We start from the raw sequence: 11,310 nt of genomic DNA, 5'->3' as shown, positions 1-11,310 counted from the left end.
AACTTTTGGGGTTGCTGTTCTGGGCTGGAAGCTGCCACCCCGCCTTCTCACAGCATGCTCTTTTTATTATCTTAGGCCTGAGTTTTATCTCTCAGCAAACTCCATTTATGAAGTCATAACTCCCCCCTACTTTTATTAAGCACAGACACCAGTACCTGCCAGTTGCATTTCTAGATCAGCATGATACCCAGTCTGCACTGTGTCTGTAATGAGCTGACAGAATTTCAATCAAAAGCTGAAGACACCAGACATTCTAGTTTGCTAGGGGGCCTTATCACAGATAATGGTGTGATTATCCTCTGGCTTTGGGAGATGAAGATAAGAGTGCTGAGGCCTTCAGCAATACTGCCCTCCCTGCAGGGTGGGGGTGGAGAGTGACTGTGGCTTTTTCCAGGTCACAGAGGCCAGCAGGCCCGTCAGGCTTGGCCAATTCAGCTCCTCAGAGCTGCTGTGGCTCCACAGTCCTAAAATCAAGAGTCCAGAACCTAACGGCCAGCTCCATCCATTTCTGGAGTCTTAGAGGACCCCAGGGAGTCCAGCTCTATTTACCAATCTCCACTAACCAAAAGAAAAGGGGAACAGGGACTTTCCAGGTTGCTTGTTTTATCTTTCGACTGATAGCAGCGTCTTCCTGTTCTAACTAACCACTTTGGAAACACCGTCCACTGGCCCTGGGTTTCTCTCTTGGGCTGGCCAGAGCAGCTCCCTCCTTCCTGCATGCTATTCTTCTGGACGTTGAGCCTCCCACTGCCATCTCCCCCAGCCCAACTTCCCTCATAGCCCAGGTAGCCCTGCGCTTAGCGGATGCCCCTCACTGAGCAATACTGCCCTTGGCATGTTGGCTACCTCTCCAGAGTGTGCTTGGGTGCATCAGCTCCCCGGGGAAGAAGACCCACCCCGATGCTGGCTGGCTTCCACCAGCAGAGCAAGATAGAGTTGTGCAGGAAGCTGCCATCGCCTCTGCTCCTGCTGAGCCATGTGTCCCCTGGAAGTCATCTTTGTTTTCTTATGTGGTGCTGGGGATGGAACCCATTGCCTCACATGTTAGACAAGGACCCTATTACCCAGCTGCACCTCTAGTCCCCAAACCCATCTTTACAACGGTGCCAACCACAATCTGCTGTATACTGGGAGGGGGTGCTGAGAGTTTAAGACCTGGGGGAGCCAGGCCTCATGCCTCATCCCAAGCGCACAGCACCTCCAGACCTGCCCTCACGCTTGATGTGGATTCCAGCCAATGGGAGCTCAGTGGTTAGGACTGCCCATCTGCTGGCCAACTATGGCCACTGGACTGATGAGTCTGTAGAGCTGACAAGCTGTTTAACACCTAGACCTGATCCAGACAAAATGACATGTCTACAAGGAGCCACGATGTCTAGTCTCTCCTGGGCTGGCCCCCAAGGTCCTGCTCCACTTTCTGACCGGTGAAGTCAAGGAAGCCTGTGGCTCTGTGAACACCTGCTGGTGTGCTCACCACCCTCAGTGGCCTCATCCAGATGTTCCCTGCTCCTTGAGGCAGAGTGGAACTCAAGAATGTGCTCTCATTCTGCTGTGGCAACAGGTGTTGAGGCCTTTTTGGCAGCCCTGTAATCCGCTCCACCGCAGCTGGAGCATGGCTGGCCAAATCCATGGCTTTCCCTTTGTATTCTGAGATAAGGAAGCCCTGATTTCCAAGAAGGTTGGGAACAGTAAATCTATCAACCCCACTGTCTGCCCATCTGCCTCATTTCCTTCCAGTGCAATGGTTATCGGGCAGGGAACAGAAAGTGTGTCAGAGATGAGTCCTGGGCACCTAGGCCGTGTGGCCTGTAGTCAGTTCATCTGGGGCAGGGGCGAGGCTGTGCAGCAGATAAGAGCATTCCAGAGCCTTCTCCTCTTGCCATCCCCCAGCTGCCCCATCCCACTGCTAACCCGAGCAGCACAGATTTTGTGTCATGACAAGAAAAGGGAACAGTCAGTGCCAGGCTTTTAATTACAATTGCTTCGGGCTGCTGGCCTCCACGCTGAACGGCCACATGGAGAGTGTTTAAGCACTCCACAATGCCAACGAGATCCAGCCTGTGGTGCATGCAGTCCACACCTGGAGAGGGTGAGCTGTGCTTCAGAGCCCACTGAGAAGGGCTGGACCCGAATTAGTTCACAGGGACCTCAGAGCAGCTGGCCATATTCGGTCGGGGCTTTGGGTGGCCTCCAGGCCAGTTGACTATGCCTGTGGGGACCTTTGGAGCAGAGTCCAGCCAGGAAAGGCCTATAATTGGGTAGGAGACAGGTCTTTGGGAAGAAAGCCAAGCTCTGAAAGGGTGAGGTGACACTGTAGGGTATAGCCGGCCACACGGCAGGTACCACTAACCATGTCTCCAGCACTAGATGGTTTACAGCTTTCTTGAGTATGCGTAAGCCTCCTATCAACCCTGCTTAGGGGACACAACCTCGGAGAGGGAATGGCTCTGGCTGAGTCACCCAGGCAGAAAGCCAGGACTGGAGTCACAACCTCTCGCTGAGCAGCAGCAGTCTTTTCATGAGTGCTGGGGCGGATCCCAGGCAAAGGACTGGGCTGTGCCTCCCAGAGCCTGGGCGGGCCCCCACTTAGGACAGCACTGTGGTGACGCTGGTCAGCAGGACATGCTCAGAGACTTTGGAGACAGAACACCGGCTCTGCAAAGACACGGACTTGTGTCTGGCAGAGGAGCGGGGACCCAAACCAGGCAAGCAGCAAGAGAAGGCGGCCTTAAACTGCTCCCGAAATTTGCCTTGGTTGGGAGACAAAAGACACAGCCATAAGGGGACAAAAGCAGCAGGAAGGGGTGTGATCTCAACGAACACCCCCATGGCTCCAGGCAGTCAAAGCTGTGTGGTGGGGCACAGAGGGAGGGGTGTGCTGGAATGGAGAGCCCAAGGCCACCTCAGCCCTGCCAGCCAGAGAGGACAAGAAGGCCCCAGCGGGTTCCTGGAGCAAAATGCAATTGTCTTGATTCCTTGACTGCACTCTGGCTGGGAGCCTGGCTCAAGACGTGGTGTCTGGCTCAGGGTCCTCAGGTCACCTCTGCCCTCCATGCTGTGTATGTGGAGGGAGCTCGGGATTTATACTGTGGCTAGCCTCCCCCAGCTCTGTCCAGTGGTATTGAAATGAGAGCAGCAGCTATTGCAGGTGGCAGTCACACTGCACCAGGCAGGGGCTGTGCCAGCGCCTCAGACTTCATCCCCCAGAGCGTTCGCCACACCCTGTGAGGCTGCCTTACATCACAGATGAGAGGTGCAGAAGTGGGTGGTTTGCCCAAGGCCACCCGGCTGGAAACTGAGGCTGAGGCTCTAACCCCAAGCTCATCTCTTGAAGGGCAGGGGAGAGTGTGTGACGAGGGACTGCACAGCACTGTGTCTAGCTCATGTGTGTATATGGGGGGCAGAAGGGGGTGACAGAGGATTTCTTGAAGGCAAACCCTCCCCAGTTATGTCCCCAGCCTGCCATTCTCTAGTATCCAGCTCCGGACAGAACACAGTAGCTCCTCAGCAAGCACAGGCCAGACAAGCCGTGTGCATCCAGGTGGCTGCCTGTTCTTTTCTCTATAATGTTCCACTCTTCTGTCTAGGCAGCCTTGGTTGAGTAACTCTTGAGTCACAGTGAGAGTTGCACTAGGGACCACTGACCCTGTCTCAAACATCTAACTTCTTTTGAAAGAGACTGGGGGGGGGGTAAGAGGACATGGGTGGGAGCATAGGACGGCATGGTGGGAATGGGGTCAGGGGCCTAGACTCCCAGAAGAGAGACTGGAAATTTGCTTTGAGGCTCGTGGATCCAGGGGTAGCCATGATTCTGTCCACCCTACCCTGTGTCTGTTTGGCTGTCTCTGCTGCTGACTGTCCCTTATCCCTCAACTAGATTACACAATCTCCTTCAGTCAGGGCCTGCCGGGTCCCCTTCTCAGGCCCAGCTCTCTCTAGAAACAGAAAAGCTAGTAGGAAGTCTTGCTGCGCATGCTCCCTGGTTGAAGGACGGAGGCCGAGGCCCCACCCTTCCTCTGAGGCACTAGTCTGCAGGTTGGTTGGACTCCATACTGGGTGCTAGTGACTGGTCATAGCTCAGATCAGGGCTCGTGGGAAGGGCAGTGTATTCGAGTGGAGGATTCCCAGAGAGAGCTAGAGAGCAGGTACATCCTCTCGGACCAGCCTGAGATGGGCCCAGGGACCACGGCCACCCTGAGTCACTGCATGCACAGTCCACTTACCACTGAGGAAGTTGTAGATGATGGGGTTGGCGGCACTGTTGGCATACACTAGCCAGTGGGAGAAAGTAAAGCAGGCATAGACGGCTTCCCGGTCACTGGCTTGGCGGAACATCCCGAACACTCTAGCGACAGTGGGAAGGATGGTGAGGAGCAGGACAGGTGGGTGGGGTGGGGGGAGGGTGCCCACAGACCTCTAGCTACAAAGTGTAAGGGTCCCCACTTCTCATTACTGTCCATTTGGGGCACTTGGCTTGAGATCTTGTGGGTACCCAAGCATGGATTCTGACCGGGATGGGCCTTGGGACAGGGACCAATATGACCTCAGTCTCCAGCTTTCTGACCACTTGGAGCCAACCCCATCTACCTTCTCACCCATCCCAACAGAAACAGACATCACGGGCAGCATCCATCTGTTCAGTTGAAGAAACAGGCTTAGAGAAGTTCACACCCAGGATCACACAAGTCAGGACATGGCCAAACCCAGACTGGCTGCTGTCCACTACTCCATGACCTTCCACTGATGACCCATGACCCCTCATACGCTGTGTCCTTGTATCCTTCTGCCTAAACTGCTGTCCTCCCATCCTGTGGGAGGCTCTTGCCTCTTCATGTCTGCCAAGTATCTTCTCATGGGTTCCAGCCTCAGAGGCTGTTTTGAGAGAGGGTCTCCCTGTGTAACTGAGGCTGGCTTTGAACTCATGATCCTCTTGCCTTGGCCTGCCGAGTGCTGAGATTACAGTCATGTATTTCCCAGTATCTTAGAGAATCCTTTAAATAGCAACAGTGTATCTGAGATCCCCCCCATCACACTCTGACCTCTTCTGGTATTTCATTTCTCTTCATAGCCCTCACTGCCTGATACACACTGGTTTTACTTCTCTACCACTGGAGGGTAGCCTCTATGAAGATGGGGATTTTGTCTGTCATTTGTAGCCAATCACCCTAGAACTTGAGAGCCAAGGGCATGGAAGAACGGGTTTTCCTAATTGCCCTTGGAGGCAGGCCTGATATCCTCATGGAACACCAGAGAAGATGGAAACAGCAGAGCAACCACCTCCCCCAGGGTGGAGAGGAGGGGTCTGAATGGTGGTCTTCCTCAGACCACAAAGCCCCTCCCCCCCATGCTCCCCTTGTGTCCTCACCTCTTAAGGACATTGAGGACACTGATGGGCAGGTAACAGAGCGCAAAAACCAGCAGAACCACCATTAGCATCTTAGCCGTCTTCCTCCGAGCTCGCATCTGCTTCACCTCGGCCAGGAAGGCTCGGGCCCGGGGTTGGGGCTCTGCACACAGGCCCTGGCGCTGAGCCTCCAGTTGTTCTGAGGGCCGCTTCCAGTTCCTCACCAAGGCTGATGTGGTACCAGGGATCTATCACACACACACACACACACACACACACACACACACACACACACACACACGACAGCAGTGGATGTTACTCCTTGAGAGACAGTCATTCCCTTTGACTAGGGACACTCTGGGCCTGGGGGGCAAGGTAGGGGCATACAAGGAAACTGCCACACTGTGGGGTCTGAACACTTTCCTAACTGCTCTCCCGTCCTCCTTAGAGCTCCATCTTTGGGATGAGGTGCCTAGCTAAGTCATGAAGAGATGTCCATGTCCCACTGTGGGGAGGCCTGGGAGTCAGGAGGGCCTAGGTGGATGCCCAGAAGCCTGAGTAGTTCTGGACTCCTGAATCAAACACATCCTGGAAGCCCTCCCATCACTGAACATCACAATCACCCCACAACCAAAGCATGGAACCAGAATGCAAGAAACTAGAGTTTAGAAACTGCTCACACATTCACAAGCTGTGTGATTTCTCTAAACCTTTGTTTCCTTAGCATAGATCTGTCATGGAGACATTCCTGCAAGGCAGGTCCTGGACTTAACCCAACCCACTGCCCTGCATGGCCTAGGTTAACACCTGGGACACCCAGACGGTTGGTGTTATCCAGATCAGTCAGCCATGTGGCTCATGTCCTCTCACTGCCTGGATACTGACCAGGACTTACTGCCACCAGTGCAAACGTCTCTCAGAATCCATCTTCCTGTGAACACCACCCCAGGGAACCCACTGTAGGTCCATGTAATGAGAAGAAAGTCATGCCCAGAATGAGCTGGCCTTGGCAGTTGGTCGCCCCTAACACTGTGAAGTGGGCAAGAGCGCCTCTTCCTCAGCTAGCTCTAAGACCCTGGGCATGAAGCCTCGCTGGTTGAGCGATTTGGAGCAGCAATGGTTAATGTTCTGCTACCAAGCTGAGCATTGGGTCATCAGATTTGGGTTCCAACTCCTGCTTTTCTCCTGACCAGCTGAGTGCTTTAAGGAACATTGCGTCACTTCTCTGAGTGTTTTCTCACGTATTTGGGGGGAGAGAGGATATGATATGGTGGTTAAAGCTGACTTTAATTGTAGCCGAAGCAGAAGAATTGCAAGCTCAGGCTAGTCAGTTCAACTTAGCAAGACCATGCCACAACATTTCTAACAGGAAAGAGGGCACAGGGTCAGTGAGAAAGGGTCTGGGGATACCCTTCAGTGGTAGCACACTTGTCTAGCATATGTGAGGCCCCGGATCTCCCAGTACCAAAAGATAATTCATTAATTAAAAGAGGCTGCAAGACACTTTGGGGCCCTGGGCCTGGCCTCTCTGTAGTCACAGCATGGCTAACATATTCTGATGTCAGGGACCATCTACTCCCTTAGAACAACAGCTGCACCCTTTGTAGCCCAGACGGTGACACCAGAGTTAGCCTCACCTGGCGGCCCCAGAGCTTGCGGAAGATCTGGAAGTAGGCCATGGCCATGAGGCCCAGCGGGGCCAGGTAGGTCACAATGAAGAAGCAGCTGTGGTAGATCTTGGGGTAGAGCTCATCTGTAGGGGTCATGAGATGTAAGGGTCAGGTCTATTCTGGGAGTCCCAGTCTGCCTCAGCAACGCCACCCCATTCCAGCAAGGACCAAAGCAAGACCATGGCAGGGAGAGAGCCTGGAATTAACCAGTCTAGTGGTATCATCCTGGAGCGACCCCTAGCAGATGCCCACCCTGGAAGTCCCCTGTCCTAGAGGTACCCACTGTTACCTGCCCAGTGCTCATCACAGACAGAGAAGAGCCGGGTGCGGTTGGCTAGCTCAGGCAGCACACTGCTGCACTCCATGACAGCGGCCTGGGGCACCATGACAGCCAGTGACACAGCCCAGATGCCTAGAATGGAGCCACGGGCCCGGCGAGCTGTGCTCTTGAACAACAACGGGTGGCAGATGGCATACCAGCGGTCCAGGGCGATGAAGCTGAGAGTCAGCACTGCCACTGACACTGACACGGCCTGCCCCACAGGGACACAACATCAGAGGTGGGGGGGGGCAGTTCACAGCCCAGAGCTACCAGCGCAGCAAATTCTAACTCCACCACCACTTTCAGACTGTGTGAATTTAGGCAAGTCACTCACCCTCTCTGAGCCTTATCTGCAGAATGGAAATATAGCATCTATCTGGCAGGATTCTGGTAAGAATAAATGAAATCGTGTATGGAGAATGTCCAGTTGGAGACCTGACACACACGAGGCACTACTGTACTGTGAACGATGACACTCTGTGTGGCGGGCACTCCTCTCCATGTCCTCACAATGAGCTAGGTGCTGTTATGGATGAGGAAATGAGACACATTCTTCCCTCACACTTAAGCTCAAAAGACTGAGTCAGTTGAGCAGAAGGCCTCAAAGCACTGAGAAATCCAGGTGGCATCTATGTCACCCTGCAGGTCATCCCTTCCCTATGCTTTGAGGAGAGCCCTTATTCTGAGAGGCATAGATGAGTCGGCAGGTAGTATAGGCAGGCATTGCCTCCAGGGTGTTCCAGTTTCCCAGGGTTCAGGAAGAGGTCTGAGGGCTACTGAGAGGCTTGGTGGCCTCTGGCTAGCCCTCTTCTAGTCTACTGATCACCATCTGGCATCCTGGTGTCTAGTACTAGGGAAGGAGACTAGAGAGGAGAGATCTCTTTGACTCTCTCATTTGGTCCCCACTGGGATCAGGGAGCAGACCCAGTGAGCGTTTGGGACTGTCCCTGTAGGCTCCTGTCTCCTCTCTCTATGTTCCCATATACCTGGAGGTAACTGTGTGCACACATGGCCGAGTTTGTGCCTGTCACCAGTAGGGAATGTCTATGTGAGTATGTGAGGCTGTGTCTATTCCTGATTGTACAGCCCAGTGGTCTGGGTGACCCTGCAAGAGTCCTGAGTCACTGTGACTTGCCTGAAAGGTGAGACTTAGGGTCACTGAGACCCACCAAGGTCGCAGGTGTTAAACAGGCACAATGAGGCTACTGAGGGGTGTGGTAGAGCTAACCTGTAGGTAGGGGATGACCTTGCACAAGGCATGGCCGAAGAGCCACGATTCGGTGATGTCCACTAGCAGGCTGGCAGGCAGGCAGATGGCAGTCACCAGCACATCTGCCAGGGACAGGTTGACAATGAAGTAGTTGGTGACTGTCCTCATGTGGTGGTTCCGCCACACAGCCAGGCAGACTGCAGAGATCAGCCCGGTGGGTTAAGTCAGCATCAGCTGTGCCTATTCAGGCTCCATGGGATACTGAGCCCCCATCCCCACCTCACCAGCAGGAAGGGGTATGAAGCCAAGACCTGGAGGGTCTCCCTCTAGTCCTCAGAAGACAGACACCTACCCAGTGTGTTGCCCACCAAGGCTATGAGGAACACGGCCACGTAGGCTGCGATGAGAACCCACTCGTATTGCTTCGGGTAGAGATAATCGCGCCACAGGTAGCGGAGGAACTCGTCCTCATAGTCCGGAGGAAGGTGGAAGGGTTCCCCGCTGCCGGTGGGGACTCCGGGCTGGGCCCCGGGAGTGGCCGAGGGTTCCATGAGCCGCTTCAGCTGAGAAGCATCCTGGGCTCTGTGGAGGAAGAGGAACTCCCACAAGCCCTTCAGGGGGCCCTGATCTTGCACTCAGATCTTTGGGGTCCCAGCCCAAACTTCTTGAAGGAGAGAAGACTGGGAGGGAAGGAGAAAGGGATCTTATCCCCCTCCCCATTCAGCCTCGGTTTCCCCAGCCAACGGAGTAATAAAGATACCTACCTTCCAGGGCCACGATGATGAAAGTGAGCTAGCTCTGAGGCTTAGGGACTACTTCACCCAGGAGCCGGCCTCACAGTCGGTGTCCGGTATTATTATTAGAGAGCCCTGCTGTGCAGATGAGGAGATGGGAAGCTGAAAGGTTGAGCCCCTTGCTCAAGGTCACAAAGCCAATCCAGGTCTGCCTGCGTCCTCCAGCCATCACAGATTTAGGAAAGGGATCCATTCTCAATAGTAAATATTCTCTCTTGAGTCAGTTCTCAGGCCTTGATTAGGGGTTGGGGAAAGGGTTCAGGGAGATTCTGAAGATCTAGGTTCCGCCCACTAGACCTGCCAGAGCCTCCTCAGTGAGCGCATACACACACACACACACACACACACACACACACACACACACACACACACACACACACACACACACACACACACACACACACACACGAGAAGAGTGCAAGAAGGGACTGACCACCTCCCTGGGAGAAAGGAAGTAGTCCCGTCCCCCCTCCCCTCCCAGCCGCCCAGAAACGGGATTCTTAAAACCCCCTTGCTAGGTCTCCTGGAATCCCCGGGGCTGCGATGCTCCCCGACGGCCGCCAGGGGTCGCTGAGCCGGCGCGCAGGCCGCTCTCCATTCATAAATCCAGCCTCGCTCAGGCCGCTCCCTCCTCCCTCCATCAGACCCCTCCTTCCCCTGGCTGGGTAGGGACGACCCTAGACTGGTGACGGAGGGTGGGACATCCCCCCTCGCACCCCACAGCCCTAGGGGAGGGGGAAGAGACGCTGGCCTACCGATTTCCCAGATAGACCTCCCTGTTCCTTTAGGGGGTCTGGGAGGATTCCCAGAAGGGGCAACAAGAGCTCTAAAGGGTTACGAGGAAGCCGCCCGGAGGTGAGCGGAGTGGGTGGTGGCTCAGCCTCCCACCACCCAGGTCACGCCCAGAGACTCCAGCCCCTCCCCCCCATCACCTGCCACTGCTCCTCTGGAACCCCCATGCCAGTCCCGAGGGACCTCACACCCCGCACCTGTTGGCTCCCGGCCCTGAGCATCATCGGTTGCTGGTACCTGGACCTTGCTCGCGGGACTTTGCCTTGGTGCGGGGGAAGGCCGGGGCCGGGGACGCGGCGGCGGGGCAGCCCCTTCCCGAGGCCGAACTGTCCGCTCGGTGGCTGCGCGGCCCCAGCTCGGCGCCCGTGGTAGCTCGGGAGGGCTCGGGCGGTCTGCGCGCAGTGGGGAGGGGAGCGGGGCGGGAGGCTGTGCAGGGAGGGGAGGGAGCCCCAGCCCGTCTGCGCTCGAGGGCGTCCAGCTCGAGCCCCGCCTTGTACTTCAATCTTCCATCCACCTCCATTCACGCGTCCACTGGCTCATTCATTCCGTGAGCACCCTTTCGACACTCACGCTCCCGCCACCCTGCCTTCAGCGCGCACCTTAGGGTGTGGGCGGTGGGGGCGGCGTCGGGGACACACTGCAGGGATGGACCCCACCTCTGCTCGCTGCCTCACCTGGCCAGTGTGGATGGTTGCACAAGTGGATGTCACGGAGGTGAGAGGATGCCGGTGGCGCCTCCAGGCAAGCTCAGGACACGCTGGAGCAGCTAGTGTCCAGATACGTCAGAAAGCCCCGATCTCTCCTGGGTCTCTCTGCCCAAATCCTTGTTCGCATCTACTTCCCCCTCCTAAAGCAAGGATGTGAGGTGGAGGCAGAAGAGGGGAAGCTGGAGGCGTTCATTAATTCAATAAATATTTACCAAGCTCTGTGACAAGCAAAGAACTTATAATACGACAGCCATTTCCACAGGCTACCCGATGCATGACCTCACTTAATCCCCACGTCAGCCTGGTGAGGTAGTTGTTATTGTCCCCATTTTACAGATAAGACCTTGGATGCACACAGCTCTGGGCTCTGCCCAAGGTCAGAGGCAGCGCTGGGATTCGAACCTGCGTTCCATTCAGTTTACCAGCACTCCCACTCCCAAGGCTCCGGGCCATGCAAAGGATCTTCTAGCC

The 11,310-nt window shown here is 55.4% G+C and overlaps 1 protein-coding gene across 1 annotated transcript; it reads right to left on the bottom strand.

Annotated features, from left to right (window-relative positions):
- Positions 1-1,948: 1,948 nt before the first annotated feature.
- Hcrtr1 (hypocretin receptor 1) lies at positions 1,949-9,750 on the bottom strand. The gene is made up of 8 exons (XM_027399424.2): positions 9,311-9,750; positions 8,899-9,128; positions 8,565-8,743; positions 7,304-7,547; positions 6,982-7,097; positions 5,366-5,592; positions 4,224-4,345; positions 1,949-2,750 (listed from the first exon to the last, which is right to left on the bottom strand). Exons 2-8 carry the CDS (start codon positions 9,095-9,097, stop codon positions 2,587-2,589), a joined length of 1,251 nt encoding a protein of 416 aa, XP_027255225.1. The 5' UTR covers positions 9,098-9,128; positions 9,311-9,750; the 3' UTR covers positions 1,949-2,586.
- Positions 9,751-11,310: the final 1,560 nt, after the last annotated feature.

Source organism: Cricetulus griseus, chromosome 2 (genome assembly GCF_003668045.3).
Source record: "Cricetulus griseus strain 17A/GY chromosome 2, alternate assembly CriGri-PICRH-1.0, whole genome shotgun sequence".
NCBI classification, from domain to species: domain Eukaryota; kingdom Metazoa; phylum Chordata; class Mammalia; order Rodentia; family Cricetidae; genus Cricetulus; species Cricetulus griseus.
Note: the sequence above shows the minus strand (reverse complement) of the source record. Positions and strands in the feature narration are given on the sequence as shown.